Source organism: Nicotiana tabacum, chromosome 15 (genome assembly GCF_000715075.1).
Source record: "Nicotiana tabacum cultivar K326 chromosome 15, ASM71507v2, whole genome shotgun sequence".
Lineage (NCBI taxonomy): Eukaryota > Viridiplantae > Streptophyta > Magnoliopsida > Solanales > Solanaceae > Nicotiana > Nicotiana tabacum.
This window is the reverse complement of record NC_134094.1, coordinates 93,709,186-93,730,494: the sequence shown is the minus strand read 5'-3', so window position 1 is coordinate 93,730,494 and position 21,309 is coordinate 93,709,186. Positions and strand designations below refer to the sequence as shown.

At 38.4% G+C, this 21,309-nt stretch overlaps 1 protein-coding gene across 1 annotated transcript; it reads left to right on the top strand.

Annotated features, from left to right (window-relative positions):
• Nucleotides 1-2,657: 2,657 nt before the first annotated feature.
• On the top strand, nucleotides 2,658-4,978 carry LOC107822057 (U-box domain-containing protein 15-like). Its single transcript, XM_016648547.2, has 3 exons — nucleotides 2,658-3,257; nucleotides 3,377-3,493; nucleotides 4,261-4,978. Exons 1-3 carry the CDS (start codon nucleotides 2,913-2,915, stop codon nucleotides 4,888-4,890), a joined length of 1,092 nt encoding a protein of 363 aa, XP_016504033.2. The 5' UTR covers nucleotides 2,658-2,912; the 3' UTR covers nucleotides 4,891-4,978.
• The last annotated feature ends 16,331 nt before the right edge of the window (nucleotides 4,979-21,309 follow it).

Here is a 21,309-nt window from a genome sequence, read left to right as displayed (position 1 = left end):
CAGGATTTCAAGCTTATGAGTTCAAAATTCTAATTGTTAAAGGTTATTAGGTTCTAAATTAATCATTTATACTGGGTTCGATCGAACTCGGTCCCAACACTCTACTTTTGTCACTGTGTACGTAGACCTTATCATATCTTAAAGATAAAGAGGTTGTTTCTGAAAGATCACCCGCCTCACAATCTCTCACATTATTTATTATATTATGATGCGGTGATAACCTCATTTTAAATAAGAGCATTTTAATTCGTGGGAAATAAATGACAAAGCTGACATTAAAATATGGCGTGAAATGGTTCTTTTCTTCTTCAAATATTCTTTTGATGGATATTATTTTCCCTATTATGTTATTTGATTTAAAGTAGATTCATCTTACATATATGCAACCATCATGCTTTGGCAGGGAGCGTTGCACATTGCACATCTCATATATATATATATATATATATATATATATATATATATATATATATATATATATATATATATATATATATATATATATAAAATTAGTAATTTACAAAGAAAACCGATAAACCGTACCAAACCGATAATCCGAGTTAAACCGGAAAAAAAATCCGATCATAATTAGTTTGGTTTGGTTTTAACTAAAAAAGTCAAACCGAAATAAAACCAACCCGATAGTACATTTATAAAAATTTTAAAAATATTTTATACATATAAGTATTTATTGTAATGTAATTTATAAATATTTTTTTAACTTTTTTATAATTTTATCTTTTAACGTATTATTTCAAGTTTGGACTTAACATTCTTGAATGGTAAATTTTTTTATAGCCCATAAATGTAATAACTCTAACAAAGTTCAAATCAATACTAATGCTAACAAAAGAAACTCAATTCAGCACTAGGAATGATGATAGTGTTGGATATCTAATTTTTAGTTTTACATTGGTTTATAATGAAAATGCTAAACTTAGTTTATCTTTTTCTTTATTGCTTAATTATGTAATTAATAGTACTTATTAGCTATACTTAGTTTAGCATGACATATATAGTATATTTAGATTATGTTAATTTTTATTATACTTATTAATTAGCAATATTTGCTTTATTCAATTTTATTATCTTTGTTATTAAATATTTTAGGATAATGCTATGACTTATTTCATATTATTATATTATTTTTTTTGAAAAATACATTATATAGTTATATCTTAATAGGGCTAAAAAAATATTTGGTGCACAAATTACATATTTTGTGCTATGAAGACTTTACCGGAAAAAAATTCCGAAAATCAAGAAAATCCGAAAAAAAACGAGATTGAAAAATCCGAGTTTGTTGGTTTGATTTGGTTTATAGATTAAAAAATCCGACACCATTAATTTTGTTTGGTAATTAAAAATTCCGAACTAAGCCGACCCACGTACACCCTATATATGATCTAGCTTTCATCGGCAATTTCTTGAAGAGCAATTCGATTCTATAATTGCCTCTTTTTTTTTGGTTCAAAAAATGCATAGTGCGAAGGGACCAAGGGAGCAATGTTAGTCGGTCCGCAAAATTGTAGCCCAAAAAAGAAAATTCAAAAGTAGTTTCTCACTTATTTTACAAGGGGTTCAGTGAATGCTCGTATAAACAGTTGTTGAAATTCAAAAATAGCCATATTTACAAGTGGTAAGTAAAATATAGCCATAATTTTAAAAATAATCGAAATTTAGTCATTTTTTATGTAAAGATAAATTTGAACAAATACACTGTTCAAAATCCGAAAAATATTCCAGCATAATATGCTGGAGTTCGAAATTTTTACATGTGAACTTCCAGCATAACATGTTGGAATTTCATAATGTGCTGGAGTTCCAACATAATATGCTGGAAGTTCAAACACAAATGCTCCAATCTCCAGTGTATTATGCTGGAACTTTCCGTGTGTTGGAGTTCCAACATAATATGCTGGAAGTTCATACACAAGTGCTCCAATCTCCAGTATATTATGCCGGAACTTTCCGTGTGCTGGAGTTCCAGCATAATATGCTAGAAGTTCATACACATGTACTCCAATCTCCAGTATATTATGCTGGAACTTTTCGGTCGCACTAAAATAGTGGCTATTTTTTAATGACTTTTCAAACGCTGGCTATTTTTCAATTATCAGTGTGAAAACTAGCTAGCTCGTACTATTTTAACATAAATAATCGGGGCTAAACCCATTATTGAAGGGGGTTGGTTGCTTCGCCATATGCATATTTTTCTAGGGATAGAATTTGCTCTCCATACATTGCAGCGTCACAACTCTATATTTATTGAGTTTATCTCCTATGTATTGACGACATAAAAATATTTATAAATTCAGATCATTTAAAGTTAAATTAAAAGTATATTTTTTAATGAACATTAATTAAATGGTAACTAATTAGCTATCATATATTTACATTTATTAATAGGGTATAAAAAGTATTATACCGTCATATATATAATTTAAATACATACCATTAGTTTTTTCCTTTGGAGAACAAAGACTAAAAGCGCGCTTAGGGGACTTATGGACTACCAAATGTAATGTAACGAACTTTCAAAACCTTAGCACTTCCAAACCGCAAAAAGCGTTTAGTCTCCAACTTTGAACCGAAAATCCCACTGCAACTTTTTTTCTTCAGACAGAACATTAATTGAGCAGAAGAGAAACCAAAACCTTAACTTCATAGAAAGGTTAGGGTTAGGGCTTTGATTTCGTTATTTCAAACAGATCAACACTAATTAGTTTTGGACCACTCGGGGCAGATCTACCATGTAGCTTATAGGTTCACATGCCCTGTAAATGTATTAAGAAATTAACTTATTTATCTATAAATGTTTGTCCGTAAACCCAGTTATTATTGCATAATATTAACTTGAGATGTTGTAGAAACTTATAAACTTTAAATTCTGGATTTGGAGGCATTATTAAATGACGAAGGCTTGGGAGAACGAGCATGAAGAAGCGGTTACAGTGGAGGAAGAATTTGGATCGAGCTGCCAAACAAGTCCTCAAGACAAAAGAGAATTGGTTCGCGAGCTTATTAGTGTGATTCAAACTGTAGGATCCTATGAAGAGTATAGGAAGTCACAGAGAGAGGAGTGTCATAACCTTGTTCAAAGACTAAAGCTTTTATTGCCCCTTTTAGAAGAGATTAGAGATTTTGATGGACAGATCCCTGAATCGGGTATCGAATGTTTGATGAAATTGAAGAAGGCATTTTCTTCTGCCAAAAAATTGTTAAAAACTTGCTATTGTGGCAGCAAAATTTACCTGGTAATAGTTAACCCCTTTTTTTCAATTAATTATGTCATCATTATATTATAATCAACTCCGATTTTGCGAGTGATAATACACATTGAGTCAATTTATTTGTTTTATTAACAAATATGCAGGCCTTAGAAAGTGAGGCTGTTATGGGAAGATTCTATTCAGTGTATGAAAGATTAAGTCAGGCTCTGGAGGGCATGCCTTATGATGAACTTGGAATTTCAGATGAAGAGAAAGAACAGGTAATATATAACTGATAAATACTTCAATTTATTTCTTGAATAAATTTTGCACTGCTGATAGATACTTGAGCTTAGGGGAGCAAAGCTGAGGTATTGTTGTTAAAGAGTGTATATGGAGACCAGAGTCTTGTCCTCTCTAATTAGATATTTTACATATTCTTTTCAATCAATAACGTTTTGCCCCAAAAAAACAGAACGCAAATTCTGTCTAACATTGCACAAAGTGAGGATGTAATATTGGCTTGATATGAGCTTAAATGGAGCGACATGCTCAATAAAAATTCATATATCCGAGTGGATTATAGCATAATAGTTTTATTGCGCTCATATATTTTCTTGGTATAGTAAGAATTTTACAAGTTGATGTCTGTCACCGAAATGGCTGAGCTTTGGTTTTAGTTTGACATACATTTTTGCAAAGGTTGGGAAACCTTGAAGCAACGATAAAGTTGTCTCCGTGTGACTTTACGAATTTGAACCGTAGAAGCAGCAGTTAATGCTTGCATCAGGTAGGTTGTCGGCTCTTCCACGGACCCTACGTAAATACGAAAAGCTTTGTGCATCGGGATGCCCTTTTATTTAATTACATTTTTGCAAAGAGGAAACCAAAAGTAGCGTCTAACATTTTCGAGGAAATAAACAATTTAGTGCAATGCTGCTATATATAATGTGCTCAGATGTTAAAAAAAGAACATGTTTTGCAGTACAACAACTTGTGGTTGAATATAGATTTCTGACGTCAAATCATTTACTGTTTTCAACTGCAGTTTAGAAGAGCTAAGAAGCGAAATGATACTCAAGACATGGAACTCGCCATGGATCTGTTGGTTGCACTGTCCAGTAATAATGACCGGAATGCAGATAGCGCTAGCATAGACAGACTAGGACACAAGCTAGGTTTACATACTGTTAAGGAACTAAAGGCAGAAACAATATCAGTACGAAAAGTGGTTAGAGAAAGAAAAGGTCGCCATGCACAAGGAACGCAAAAAATCACAGTGTATACGGTCGAAATAGATTTCGGCCTTCGTACGTCTGATCGAGTTCGAAAGATAAGCGATCGAAGTGAGACTTCGAGATGGGTTCCGAAGATGGTACAAACAAGCTTCGAACCCGAGGGCCGATCAATGTCGAGTTTGAAATCATTATCAAGTTCGAATCCAAATCGAACTATGATGCAAAGTAAAGCTATCAAGTTTATGATCCGGAGACCGACCAACATTGACTCCAAATCAATTCAAGAGTCCGAGTCAGAATCGAGCTTAAGCCAAGATCGAGAGCTCGAGTCAAGATCAAGCTCACAGACAAAAACCATTGCAATCCCACTAGAGGACAGAATCTTGGCAGGAATTATGAAAAAGCTGATTTATCATAGACTTCCCACTGAGTATCTTTAATTATATTTGAAGTAAGATCCCTCTACTATAAAAGTGGAGGGTTATCATTTCTGTAAGGCAGTTTTGGATAGAGCTCACATTGTAATTCAAGTACTATATCCTCTTATATTCAAGAGTTACTCTTTTAAGCCTAAAAAACTGATCCATCTTGCTTAGTCCTAAAAATTGTCTGCTTTACAACTTTGTCTATTTTACATTCTTTGTAGTCCATATTTAATATTTTCTTTTTTCTTACGATTTGTATTAAGCTTTATCACATATCCTTAGAACTACGTATAAATTCAACTCTATCCGTTTTTCGGGTAAACATTTTGGCGTCCACCGTGGGGCTAAGGATAACAGTGGTTATTTGATACGAATCTAAAAAAACACGCCAATATGTTTTGTGCTTGTTTCCGAAAATATCTTGAATTTCGGATTAGCTACGACTAACCATCAATCAAATGGCTTCACCAATCGATAACGGGGCCGGTCTTCAGGACGAAAACAACAAATTGACACCCAGTATTGAAAGACCACTTGTAAACGTCGTTGGCGCTCGAATCAGAGCGCCAATAGATATCAATTCGTATATAGCCATTGAGGCGAACCTACATGCTGAACCCGAGAATAGCATCCATGGTGGCACTCGGTCTGCAACTCAAGATACCCATAACGTCGAGGAAAATGACGTTAGTTTGCGTGTGATTTTCGAAATGTTGCAAGCCCAACATGCAGCAATAGCTCAGTTGCAGAGCCAAACCCAGCTACAAAGCAGGCCGAAGCCCAATCCACCTCGAGAAATCACCCACAGAACGGAGCCAGCCATAGTGAAGTCAAATGAGAAATAATCGGGGACTACTCCCGAAATTACTAAATTGCTCGAGGAACTCACAAAGCGAGTCGAAGCCAACGATAAAAAAGTAGAAACTTATAAATCTAGGGTCGATCAGATCCCGAGAGTTCCACTAATGATAAAAGGGTTGGATTCGAAAACATTCGTGCAAAAACCTTTTCCCTCGAGCGCAGCCCCGAAATCAATCCCCAAATAATTCTGTATGCCCGAAATTCCCAAATATAACGGAACGACTGATCCCAACGAGCACGTCACTTCTTACACATGCGCCATTAAGGGAAATGATTTAGAAGACGATGAAATCAAATCTGTGTTGTTAAAAACATTCAGAGAGACCCTCTCGAAGGGGGAAATGATTTGGTATCACAACCTACCACCAAATTCCATCTACTCATTCGCCATGCTAGCAGATTCTTTTGTGAAAGCACATGCATGCGCCATAAAATCCGTAACAAGGAAATCAAACTTCTTCAAGGTAAGACAAAAGGATAATGAGATATTGAGAGAGTTCGTATCTCGTTTTCAAATGGAAAGAATGGACTTGCCACCAGTCACAGACGATTGGGCTGTTCAGGCTTTCACTCAAGGTTTGAACGAACGAAGTTCGACGGCTTCACGATGATTAAAGCATAACCTGATCGAATACCCAGCCATCACGTGGGCCGACGTGCACAATCAGTACCAATCAAACATTAGGGTCTAAGATGATCAATTGGGGTCTGAACTCGCTGTTCGAAGGGATACTAATCGAGAACGAGGTCTGATCGGGGATCGATACCAACCGTACAACGGAAGCCACAGAGTCAGTGAATCGAGACATAACCTCAGGCAAAATAACAAAAGAAGTGATCGATGTCAAGGGTCCCGAGGGTTGATGAACAGAAGTAGGTTCGATAGGCCTGCCGGATCTAAGGAAGCACCTCGGTTATCAAAATATAACTTCAGCATTGATGCATCCGCCATCGTATCGGCTATCGGACGCATCAAAGACACTAAATGGACTCGACCCATGCAAATCGATCTTGCCCAGAGGAATCCCATTCAAATATACGAATAGCATGGCACCTATGGCCACAGAACGGAAGATTGCAGGCAACTAAGAGAGGAAGTAGCCCGGTTATTCAACAAAGGGCACCTTCGAGAATTTTTGAGCGATATGGCAAAGAACCATTTTAAAAACAGGTATTTTGGCAAGCAAAACGAACAAGAAGAACCACAACATGTCATTCACATGATCATCGGTGATGTCGATACCCCTCAGGGACCAGTGCTTAAACGCACTAAGACATCGATTGTGAGAGAAAAGCGATCTCGAACTCAAGATTACACACCCATAGGAACTTTGTCCTTCAGTGATGAAGATGCAGAAGGAGTCATACAACCTTATAAAGACGTACTGGTAATATCCGTACTCATGAATAAAACTAAAGTTAAGCGTGTGTTGATTGATCCAGGTAGCTCGGCTAACATCATCAGATTGAAGGTCGTAGAACAGCTCGGCCTGCAGGACCAGATCGTACCCGCAAACCTGGTTCTAAATGGATTCAATATGGTATGTGAAACCACCAAAGGCGAGATAATTCTACCAATAAACATGGCCGGAATCATCCAGGAAGTGAAGTTTCACGTAATCGAAGGTGACATGAGATACAACACCCTTTTCGGAAGGCCATGGATCCACAACATGAGAGCTGTACCTTCGACCCTACACCAGGTCCTCAAATTTCCAACATCGAGATGAGTCAAAACAGTGTACGGAGAACAACCAGCCGCAAGAGAAATGTTCGTCGTCGAGGAAGCAAAACCAATATCCTCGCCTTCGCCAGTAAAGGGATCGGGCTCAGAAGGGGAACGAGATACCAAATAGCAATCACAGAAATCGGCTTTGACCCAACTAGATAACCGGAAGATCGAAGAAGATGATGATTAAAGGATCCCTCGATCCTTCATGATTCCCGATGACTCCGACGCCGCCAAATAAATGATTGAGGAATTGGAGCAAGTCACACTAATCGAACATTGGTCTGAACGGAAGGTATACCTGGGAATGGGGTTGAGCCCCGAACTCAGGAAGAAACTTATTCAGTTTCTTATCGATAACATTGATTGCTTTGCCTGGTCCCATTTAGATATAACAGGGATCCCACCGGACATAATGACGCATCGGCTAAGCTTGGACCCTAGGTTCAGACCGGTAAAGCAAAAGAGAAGACCCCAGTCCGAGGTAAAGTACACATTCATAAAGGATGAGGTAACCAAACTTCTCAAGATGGGGTCCATTCGGGAGGTGAAATATCATGAATGGTTAGCCAATGTAGTTGTAGTGCCTTAAAAAAAGGAACAAACTTAGAATGTGTGTGGACTATAAGGATTTGAACAAAGCATGTCCCAAAATTCTTTTTCCGTTGCCCAACATCGATCGCATGATCAATTCTACGGTCGGCCATGAGATCCTCACTTTTCTCGATGCCTATTCCGGGTATATGCAAATCCAGATGAGCCCGGAAGACCAGGAAAAGACTTCATTTGTCACCAAATATGGAACATATTGTTATAATGTGATGCCCTTCGAGCTAAAAAATGCAGGGGCTACTTACCAACGCCTAGTAAATAAAATGTTCGAAGAACAAATAGGTAAAATCAATAAAAGTTTATATTGATGACATGCTAGTTAAGTTCCTGTGTGCAGAGGACCATTTGACCCATTTGCAGGAAACGTTCGAGATTTTGAGAAAATACAACATGAAGCTCAACCCCCAAAAATGTGCTTTCGAGGTCGGTTCGGGAAAGTTCCTTGGCTTCATGGTGTCTAATTGGGGAATCGAGATTAACCCCGATAAAATCAAGGCCATCGAAGACATCGCCATCGTGAAAGCTGTACAAAGGCTAACGGGACGGATTGCAGCTTTAGGCCGATTCATTTCGAGATCATCAGATCGAAGTGACAAATTTTTCTCTGTACTCAAAAAGAAGAACGATTTCGCTTGGACCCCGGAATGCCAATATGCAGATAGCCCACCACTACTTCACACTCAAAAAACAGACGAAAAACTTTGCTTGTACTTGGAAGTATCAAAAATCGCGGTAAGCGGTGTCCTAGTTTGGGAAGAGTAAGGTACACAATTTTCCATTTATTATATAAGTCGGACCTTAGGAGAAGCAGAAACTAGATATCCGCACCTAGAAAAACTGGCACTTGCACTGATAAGCGCCTCTAGAAAATTAAGACCGCACTTTCAATGTCACCCCATATGCGTATTAACCACTTACCCGCTTCGTAATATTTTGCACAAGCCCGAACTATCAGGCCGATTGGCTAAATGGGCCGTCGAACTCAGTGGATACGATATCGAATATCAACCCCATGAGGCCATCAAGTCTCAAATTTTAGCAGACTTTGTGACCGATTTCATGCTAACCCTCGAACCCGAAGTTGAAAAAGAACTCATGTTGAAATCGGGTACGTCATCGGGGGTATGAACCCTTTTTACGGACGGGGCTTCGAACGTGAAGGGGTCAGGGCTAGGCATCGTTTTAAAGCCACCCACGGGTAACACTATTAGGAAATCTATCAAAATTACTAGGTTGACTAACAACGACGCCGAGTATTCGTCCATGATTGCAGGTATCGAGCTAGCTAGAAGCTTGGGAGCAGAAGTCATTGAAGCCAATTGTGACTCTTTGCCGGTGGTAAATCAAGTGAACAAAACCTTTGAAGTTCGAGAAGATAGAATACAAAGGTATTTAGACAAACTGCAGGTCAATCTGCACCATTTCAAAGAATGGACTTAACAGCACGTTCCACGAGAGCAAAACAGTGAGGCTGATGCACTTGCAAATTTGGGATCATCGGACGAGGAAGGAGAGATAAGCTCGGGGACTATCGTTCAACTCTCGAGATCTGTGATCGAAAAAGGTGATGCCGAGATAAATTCTACGAGCTTAACCTAGGATTGGAGGAATAAGTATACTGAATACTTAAAGAATGGAAAGCTCCCATCGGACCCTAAAAATGCGAGGGCCTTACGAACCAAAGCTGCTCGATTCACATTAACTGCGGATCGAACGCTATACCGAAGGACATTCGATGGACCATTGGCAGTATGCTTAGGTCCAGGAGACACCGATTACATCCTACGTGAGGTGCACAAGGGCACTTGTGAAAATCACTCCGGTGCCAATTCATTAGTCCGAAAACTTATCAGGGCAGGGTAATATTGGATCGATAAGGGCAAAGATGCAAATTAGTTTGTTCGCAAATGTGACAAATATCAAAGGTTTGCACCAATGATCCATCATCTCGGAGAGCAACTTCACTCAGTCCTATCCCCATGGACATTCATGAAATGGGGAATGAATATCGTCGGCCCTCTGCCATCGGCCCCAGGTAAAGCTAAATTCATTTTATTTATGACTGACTATTTCTCTAAATGGGTTGAAGCACAGGCGTTCGTGAAAGTAAGAGAGAAAGAGGTTATAGACTTTATCTAGGATCATATCGTATGTCGATTCGGGATACCCACCCAAATAGTGTGTGACAATGGGAAACAATTTGTCGGCAGCAAAGTGACAAAATTCTTCGAAGACCATAAAATAAAAAGGATATTATCAACACCATATCACCCAAGTGGGAAAGGATAGGCCGAATCAACGAACAAAACTATCATTCAAAACCTAAAAAAGAGGCTGAACGACGCTAAGGGAAAATGGAGAGAAATCCTACCCGAAGTCCTTTGGGCATATCGAACAACATCAAAATCTAGTACGGGGGCAACCCCATTCTCCTTAGTATATGGCTCCGAAGCCTTGATTCCAGTCGAAGTCGGGGAGCCCAGTGCCAGGTTTCGATATACTACAGAAGAGTCAAATAACGAGGCTATGAACTCTAGCCTCGAATTATCGAATGAGAAACGAGAAGCTGCTCTCGTCCAATTGGCCGCCCAAAAGCAGCGAATCGAAAGATACTATATTCAAAGAACCAATCTTCGCCATTTGAAACTCGGGGATTTAGTGCTAAGGAAAGTCACCCTCAGCACCCGAAATCCATACGAAGGAAAACTAGGACCGAACTTGGAAGGATCGTATCAGGTTCTCGAAAACGTCGGAAAAGGATCATAAAAGTTCGGTATTATAAACGGAAAACAACTATCAAGCAATTGGAATGTGTCGCACCTAAAATGATACTACTGTTAAGGTATGACCCTCCCATATTCATTTACATTTCGAAACTAACCCCTTCAGGAATTCGATCAGGAGCTAGAATGGATCCTTCAATACGAAGCCCTAGGTCTGGAAGCACGCGTTGCACTCTTTTTCCCTTAGACCGGTTTTATCCCAAATGGGTTTTTCGTTAACGTTTTTAATAAGGCAACCAATGATCGTGCTATAGTTAGAGACAATTCGACAGTATCCGAGGCCTCTTTACAATCGACCTCGAATACTAGGGGGGCATTAGCCCTCAAATATATCAAGTTCTGATGCAATAATGTTATTTCGTAACAACAAGGTTCCAATAGGAAAAGATGTAAGATCCAAGTGGTCAAAACGAACCATGCTCATGTAGTTGGCCCGAGCCCTGACCCAAATCGTGAATACATGTATAATGACTTGCAAAGAAAGTTCTCTTCTTTACTGATATCATATATCCAAGAAATATTCCTCAATGTCGAGATTCATTATGCAAACAGGATTGAGATAAATCTCCGAGTTTGAGCAAGCACTCACTCGACCATTCAGCCTACGGGCTACATTACTTCGAGTTCGCAATATTCACTCGACTAATAAGCCTACGGGCTACTTTTATTCTGAGTTCGAGCATGCACTCACTCGACCATTAAGACTACGGGCTACATTACATCCAGTTCAAAATATTCACTCGACTAATAAGACTACGGGCTACTCTTTTCCGAGTTCGAGCAAGCACTCACTCGACCATTAAGCCTACGGGCTACATTACTTCGAGTTCAAAATATTCACTAGACTAATAAGCCTACGGGCTACTTTTATTCCGAGTTTGAGCAAGCACTCACTCGACCATTAAGCCTACGGGCTACATTACTTCGAGCTCGAAATATTCGCTCGACTAATAAGCCTACGGGCTACTCTTATTCTGAGTTCGAGCAAGCACTCACTCGACCATTAAGCCTACAGGCTACATTTCTTCGAGTTCGAAATATTAACTCGACTAATAAGCCTACAGGCTACTCTTATTCCGAGTTCGAGCAAGCACTCACTCGACCGTTAATCCTACGGGATACATTACTTCGAGTTCGAAATATTCACTCGACTAATAAGCTTACGGGCTACTCTTATTCCGAGTTCGAGCAAGCACTCACTCGACCGTTAAGCCTACGGGCTACATTACTTCGAGTTCGAAATATTCACTTGACTAATAAGCCTATGGGCTACTCTTATTCCGAGATCGAGCAAGAACTCACTCGACCATTAAGCCTACGGTCTACATTACTTCGAGTTCAAAATATTCACTCGACTAATAAGCTTACGGGCTACTCTTATTCCGAGTTCGAGCAAGCACTCACTCGACCGTTAAGCCTACGGGCTACATTACTTCGAGTTCGAAATATTCACTCGACTAATAAGCCTACGGGCTACTCTTATTCCGAGTTCGAGAAAGCACTCACTCGACCATTAAGCCTACAGGCTACATTACTTCGAGTTTGAAATATTCACTCGACTAATAAGCCTACAGGCTACTCTTTTCTAAGTTCGAGCAAGCACTCACTCGACCATTAAGCCTACGGGCTACATTACTTCGAGTTTGAAATATTCACTCGACTAATAAGCCTACGGGCTACTCTTATTCCGAGTTCGAGCAAGCACTCACACGATCATTAAGCCTACGGGTTACATTATTTCGAGTTCTAAATATTCACTCGACTAATAAGCCTACGGGCTACTCTTATTCCGAGTTCGATCAAGCACTCACTCGACCATTAAGCTTACGGGATATATTACTTCGAGTTCAAAATATTCACTCGACTAATAAGCCTACGGGTTTCTCTTATTCCGAGTTCGAGCAAGCACTCACTCGACCATTAAGCCTACGGGCTACATTAATTCGTGTTCCAAATATTCACTCGACAAATAATCCTACGGGCTACTCTTATTCCGAGTTCGAGCAAGCACTCACTCGACCATTAATCATACAGGATGCATTACTTCGAATTCGAAATATACACTCGACTAATTAGCCTACGGGTTACGCTTATTCCGAGTTCGAGCATGCACTCACTCGATCGTTAAGCCTATGGGCTGCATTACTTCGAGTTCAAAATATTTACTCGACTAATTACTCTACGGGCTACTATTATTCCGAGTTCGAGCAAGCACTCACTCGACCATTCAGCCTACGGGCTACATTACTTCGAGTTCGCAATATTCACTCGACTAATAAGCCTACGGGCTACTTTTATTCCGAGTTCGAGCATGCACTCACTCGACCATTAAGACTACGGGCTACATTACATCGAGTTCAAAATATTCACTCGACTAATAAGACTACGGGCTACTTTTTTCCGAGTTCGAGCAAGCACTCACTCGACCATTAAGTCTATGGGCTACATTTCTTCTAGTTCGAAATATTCACTCGACTAATAAGCCTACGAGCTACTCTTATTCCGAGTTCGAGCAAGCACTCACTCGATCATTAAGCATTCGGGCTATATTACTTCGAGTTCTAAATATTCACTCGACTAATTAGCCTACGGGCTACTCTTATTCCGAGTTAGAGCAAGCACTCACTCGACCATTAAGCCTACATGCTATTTTTATTTCAAGTTCGAGCAAGCACTCACTCAACTATTACGCCTACGAGCCATATTACTTCGAGTTCGAATCACTCACTTGACTAATAATCCTAAGGGCTACATTATACTTCAAGTTCAAACAGTCACTCAACTCGATTACTAAGCCTATGGGCTACCTTATTTCAAGCTTGAATAAGTGCTCACTCTGTTATAAAGGCTACGGAGTCCACATTTGATCAAATTGCCTAAATCCTTATGAAAATATTCATAAGGTATGAATAAAATTTTCACAAAGTGGGAAACAAAATAGAAACATGTCGGCAAAAGTTAAAGATATTTTTATATATACAAGATTGTTTACATGATTGATTACAACATGGAATCTAAGGGCTAAGCTTCTTGGTTATCCCCAGGAGAGATCTCTTCTCTATCGGGTTCCCTCCCATTCTCGGATCCGTTCTTGCTCCCATTATCATCATCATCATCATTATCATCATCAAAAACCAAGACTTCAACATCGGCTTCGAGTTCTTTAGCCCTTTTTATCTTTTCAGCTAGATCGAAACCTCGAGCATGGATCTCTTCGAGGGTTTCCCTCCGAGATTGGCACCTAGCAAGTTCAGCAACCCAATGTGCTCGAGTATCGGCGGTCTCGGCTACTTCTCTTGCTTGGACCAGGGCAACTTCAGTGTCGGCCTGATAGACGGCCACGAGTGCATCCACATCAGCCTTTACCTTTTCGGCGTTAGATTCGGACTTGACAAGTTCAGAGGCCAACAAAGCCTCGAGCTCCTCTATTCTTCTCGCTTAGACCGAGCTTTTCTCCTTCATACTGTGAAGTTGGTTTTCGGCCGATGATAATTGGGCTCGAGCTGCTTCTTTCTCTGTAGCAAAGCGATCCATACCTTCTTTCCACTTCTAAGACTCCGCTTTTATCTCATCGACCTCCTCAAGGAGTTTCCCGATCATCTCAATTTTCTGCTGCAACTGTGAGACCGAAAAATTAGCCATCGTTCCGGTATCGAGCCCATAGGCTTTTAAAACTATCATTACCTGCTCGGACAGATTGATCTGATCTTGGTAAGCCTTGTCCAACTCAGCTCGGAGATCTTTTATTTCCTCTCCCCTTTGCCCTAAGAGGAGCTTAAGAGAGTTCCTCTCCTCCGTAACCCATTGGAAATCGGCCTCATATCGACGTAGCTCGGTTCGGGACCGAGAACATGATTCTAGATGAACTACCGCGACCTGCAAAGAAAGAAGAATCAAAGTTAGAAAAGAAAAGCAAACATAAAGGTAATGCCATATAATTTAAGGCTTACCCAATTCAAAGCCTGCTGCACTCCGTGAAAAATATCTGATGCGTCACTTATACCAGTAGCGTCCTCGACACAGATAAACAAGTCACGAAAAGGATCCTCTCCATCACGAGGCCTGTCTAATTCGAGGATCCCCCAAAGCTTGGGCTTCTCGAATCACCCCTGCAGAAAAAGCATGGAAGGTGGGCGAGTCTTCTATTGCTACTGCCCCAAGTGAATCACCTGGAGCATTCTCTTCGGCTCGAAGAGATTCGGGGAGAGCCCCTTCAGACATATCCCCCATCCGTTGGCTTCGATGGGGAGCATCTTCGATCTCCAACAACTCGGGGACTTAGCCCGAATCTTTCTCCGATATATCCTCAGTTCGAGGAGGAGCCTTATGAACCACCATCGATCCAGCTGCTTGTGGAATGTCGGTGGTCTTTTTCGTTCGGGCCGCTAGCACGGACCCGTCATTCTCTTCTTCTTCATCCCTCAGACGTAGAATTGATTCTACAGTTAAAGGAATGATATTCTTGTTCGGCTTACGAGCCGTCCTCTTCTTCGGTTTTTGGTCTTCGAGGACTGGGGCTCTTTTTCTCTTATTATCTTTCACCCGCTTTGGGACAGAGGCCGAAGCCTCTTCCTCGATGGACGAGGGCCTCAAAACCGTATATTTGCTCACACCTACATATGGGAAATTTTATTGTGTGGAAAACATCTTGTTCGAACTACCAAAAGATACGAGAAAGGTGCTTACCGTGATTTTTGGCCTCCCATCAGGCCTTTGACAAGTCACGCCATGAGCGCTTGGCGTATGAGGAGGTCAAAACCAGATCACGTACCCATTTCTTGAGATCGGGCACTGCACCGGGTATCCAGGGAACCGCTGTATCATAAAAAAGGAATATCGGTGAGAAAGGAAATAAAATGACAAAATAGTAGGAGATAACAACAGAATTACACTTACGCTTCATGTTTCACTCCTCGGAAAAAGGCATCTTTTCGGCCGGAATCCGGTCCGAAGTCCTTACTCGAACAAACCTGCCCATCCAGCCTCGATCCTTACCTCGAGAACAAAGCCTTGGTAGCTCGAAGTTGAAGTTTTATTAACCCTCATCGAAAAAGGCGAGGACGGTATAATCGGACAAGATGATCGAAGGTGAAAGGTATCCCCTCGATTTTATTCACAAAATATCGGATCAAAATAATGATCCGCCAAAAGGAAGGATGGATCTGACCTAGGGTTATTAGGTATTTACGACAAAAATCTAGGATAACAGGGTCGAGGGGACCTAACGTGAAAGGGTAAGTATACACGCTTAAAAACCCTCTCACGTTAGTGGTAATATCCTTTTCGGGAGAAGACACTACCACTTCTTTGTTCTCTTAGTAAAAATCTTTTTTATCCGCTCGATATGCCCCGGGTTATCCAAAAAATATATTTCGATACAGGCTCACATCGGCCAGGAATCGGTGAACCTTTATCGAGTTTGAAATCAGAGGTAAGAACACACGCCGCCGGAACACACTCCTTAGGCCGCGGATCCATCGGTGTTTTGTCTGCGGCAGATTGGGAAAAAGAAGCTTTTTCTTTTTGGGGGACGATTTTTGATGTATTCACCATTTTTGGATTTAAAGAAGGTAACAAAGATTTGGTGGTTTACAAGAAGAATTTTGCAGAAAAGAGTCAAAGATCAGCGAATAAACTCAGAAGAGATGAAAAAGAACTTGAAAGATTTTCTGAAGATTGGAGAAGTAAAAGTGATGAATGTTGAACGGAAAGGCAATTTATAGTTGAAACAATGACGGTTCAATATCAGCGGTGGCCGACCATTGCCTGACATGCATTAAATGCCTTGAAAAACTAAATCGACGGGACAACTATCATGTGAGTCATGATCGAGCCCAATGTGAACGTCAACTTATAGTCCAATCGAGCCATTGAGAAATCATATCGTCTCTCACCACATTCTTCCCGAGAAACGAGGGGACTATCTGTATACAGTCGAAATAGATTTCGGCATTCGTACGATTGTTCGAGGTCGAAACGCAATGGATCAAAGAAAAGACTTCGTAATATCGAGACGGGTTGCGAAGTTGGTACAAACAAGCTTCAGGTTTCGGGTATGGGTCAAACATCGAGTTCGAAGTCATTATCGAGCTCAGGTCCGAATCGAACTATGGTGAGATGATCTCGAGCTTAAAGGGCAAAGGCCAACCGGAACCGAGTCCGAATTATCACCTGATCCCGAGTCCATATCGAGTTCTAGAAGCGATACCGACTTGCGCCGAGGCCAATCGAGCTCGAGCCCATAGACAAGAGCCGTTGCAAATACACTAAGGGAGAGAATCTCGGCGGAAATTAGGGAAAAACTGATTTATCATGGGTTCTCCACTATGTATTTTTAATTATATTTAAAGTAGGATCCTCCACTATAAAGGGGATGACTACATTTCTGTAGAAGACACTCTTTTTCTTATATTGTAATTCAAGCACCATATTCTCCTACATTCATGGACTATTCTTTGAGACTTTATTAATTGATTCATTATGCTTAGTCTAAACAATCATCTTTTTTCCAACCCTGCTTATTTTGCATCATTTGTAATCCATATTTGATATTTTTATTTGTTCTTATGATTTGTATCAAGGTATATCACATATCCTTAGAACTACGTACAAATTCAATTATATCCGTTTTTCGGATAAACATTAAGTCATGGGGAAAGACTACATCAACAAAAACTTCAATATAACACTATGCAAATAAGAAAATGGCTTATAATTAGCAGAACTATAACATACGAAATCGTTGCACACAGCTGAATATTGATACAATGATACCTACACAGCTACACTGTAGCTTGAAAATCAACAGAATTTATAGTAAGATTTAACGTGCCCATCATCTCTATTTAATTTGGTCGTTATGTTTTTGTTGTTTTCTTCCAATCTTGGAAATTGAAATACAAAGAGGTACGTAACTGACTAATTAGTATAGCACATTTAACATAATTAAGAAAGTTAAATGAGTGACTTTGATTTTTAATAATATAGTAAAAAAAAAAGGGGAGTGGCAGAGAGCCAGAGACGGAGCCAGGATTTTAACCTTATATATTCTAGATTTTGGAACCACAACTTCAAGTATTAATAACTGGATTCTAGACTTAATATGTTATACATATTTCATGAATTCAAAACACCAAATATACTATTTGAACAAAAACTAATGGATTCGACCGAACTCGTAGGTTGACTTGTGCCTCTACCTTGGGGGGAGGGGGGGGGGGTGAAAAATGCCTAAAAAAGGAGAAAAAAGATCAATAGAATCCTTGACCAAAGAGACGTGCCAAGTCACCTTGTCTATGCCCTTTTATATATATATACACACACATACACACACTAAATGTTGAACGACTAAAAGCACGAATAGTTTATACTAAATGTTGAATGGCTAAATTATCCCCGAAATATTAATTGATTTTTATGCCTTGAACTATTTATATAATTGATATTGGGTACACATATCAATTATATAGGGTAGGTTGACTTGTTCCAATTTAAGCTACACATATGCCACCACTACGAAATTGATATTGGGTACAATTCTTTTCGGACTTGATGGAGTGCTACTAATCGCCATTATGCGTGGATAGAGATAGTAGCTCTTTCTTTTTTTGACAACAATATACATGGTTCATATATTTGGTTCTCCAGTTTGTATGAGATGTAGATTCTTTATATTTTGGGCAAAATATATGAGATTTAGATTTATTCCATATAAACTAATATTAGCCTATAACCAACCAATTAAAAAAAGATAGCGAATCATTCTCCTCAGGTATGTTACAACTAAGCTGACTTAAAATTAATAATTTGAAATATCACATATTTCATTAGATTTTTGTATGCAGGTCATTAAATAATTTTTTCTTATAACTACATCAAACAGAGAACATAAACGCACATTGGTGTAATATACAAGATTTACGGACATATATTTTTTTCAAAATATCATGAAGCAAAAAACATCTGACATAAAACAATAATTTGATAATCAAAGGGGTAAATTGTAAGTACCTTTCTAAAACACTGCTTAATTGACATATATCGAAACAAGATGTAAGAAATGCCCATAACCTAGAGTTGGATGTGAACGTATTTTATTTTCATTCATGTAATTCTCACAAATAAATCATATGAATATGATGTACAATACGTTCTAAAAAGATTTTTCTTTTGGTGCAAACGTTCTAAAAAGATGAGACGATAGTGGACAATTGAACCTTTAGATGAGGCTGGAATTTGTAGGAAAACTTTTACATTGTTGTATTAAGAAATTTGGTCGCAAAGTTTAGGAAAAATAAAGAACATACTTTAAGGACCAAGGGAAAAATAATATAATGGAAAAACAAATTTAAGAATAAAGCGCTAAATTAGTACATTATTTGTAGGATTTAACTATATGTTTCATATAGGATAAAATTATAATCACCATCACTATTTAAAGTCTACTATGAATAAGCTAAAGAGACTTATCAGGTTTACTTCGAAGACTAAAATCTTTCTATAGCAAACTAAACACTCAAATATTTGTTCACTCAAAACATGTACATACAAAGATGATGAGGAACAGTGACATAATTATGCGATGTACAAATTACAAACTTACGTCATAAAGTAAAAAAGAAAAAAAAAGATATGGAAGAATAACATGATAATCGAAAGGGTACACTAATGTTGTCTTAATTTCTAAAATTGTAACTTGATTGACTTTGACATTGTCTTTCTAAAATCGACGGTTATATGATATATTTTGAGAAATAACCTAAAAAGGTATCTACAGTTTAGAGTTAGATAAAACTTTGATTTTCAATATAAGGAAGAAAATGCTTTTCATCTTTATGTTAATGACTTGCGAGAGATATATACGTGCAACGCACGTACATAGAGACTAGTCTATATTATTATAAAAGCACGAATGTTAAAACGCTAAATGTTGAACGACTAAAATATCCCTAAAATATTGATAGACTTTTATACCCTTTGAAAAGAGAATTAAGCTCCATTCTATGCTAGATAAAATTGTAATCTCTATTAGTATTTTAATATTAGATGAACTAATATTTAAGATTTTCAAGTTGCTAAGAATTCGTTACTTTCAGTCTCCTACCAAAACTTTATTTTTGAGTTTCAATAATAAATACTTAACCTACTTTAGAAAAACTATTATCATTAAGTTTTCCGTCCTATTTCAACTAGATTACTTATTAATAGGGGAGATGCCTCATGTTTCGCTTAGAATTTAAGGTGACGTACTGCACCAATTCTATTTGAATTGCAAACGGGAAAGATTTGGTTTGCTTCGATTTGTAGTGACATTGTAACTCTTCCATCTTGGGAGTTTGAATCAACTTTGGGACAACCTGTTGTAACTTGATTCCAAGTCAAAACGTCAAGTGCCCCAATATTTTTATAAAGAGACTCTTTTCACCGATTACATGCCATGAAATTTAAGTGCCTATTTTTTTGAATTGATAATGATAATCAACCGTGGTCGAAAAACAAATCTTAGGTGATAAACTTCATATATTTTTTAAATCTATAACCATATTCTTATAGCGTAAGAAGAAGTTTGTCGGTGATTTTATTCTCAACGCCCAGTTCGAAATTTTTTACTTCATTGTTTCATAACTATTTTATGTGTTCTAATCTAATATTATTAAAAAGAAAAATAAATATTATTTCCCCTACATCTCTTTTTTCTTTTCCTCTTTTGGCTGTTGCTTATTTGGTTTATATATATCACGATTAATCGTTCAAAATAAATTAAAAAACAAATCTGGTTGAGAAGAATTTTCACATGCCCAATTAAGATTTATATTTGGAATGTTCCAGTTTTACCTTTTGTTCGTGCAATTTTATTATTTATCATACCAGTCTATCACTTTGTTTGGTGTAAATCCTTGTATTAATTTTTATAAGATGAAGACAAAACATAATATCGCTTTAGGAACATATATTCTACCAATTATCATGGGGTATATCGTGCAACGCACGTACATAAGTCGCAACTTCACCTTATAAAGAGTCGACTATGGTATAGCGGGATTATCCTTTGTAGATGTCTTTGGCGGAATCGAAATAATATTCCTATGTCATTACTTATAAATGTCAGATCAAGAGGCATGGTATTGTTAGTAATAATAATAAGTGGTGTACCGACAACGATTTTATTATGAGGTCGTACAATTCACTTTAGATTTGATATACCTCTTCAAAAAATTAAAATAACCATCACAAATATATCAAAGTAGAGCAATAAAGCTAAATTTATAAAGAAAACCAAATTAATAATATGGGATGAAGCACTTATGGCTAAGCGTCAAAGAATCGAAACAATTGCCTAGAATTCTAGAGATATATTGGATATCAATGAATCGTTTGGTAGAAAAGTAATAGTTGTGAGGTGGTTTCTGTCAAGTACTATCAGTAGTTCCAAAATCGATAAAAGCAAAG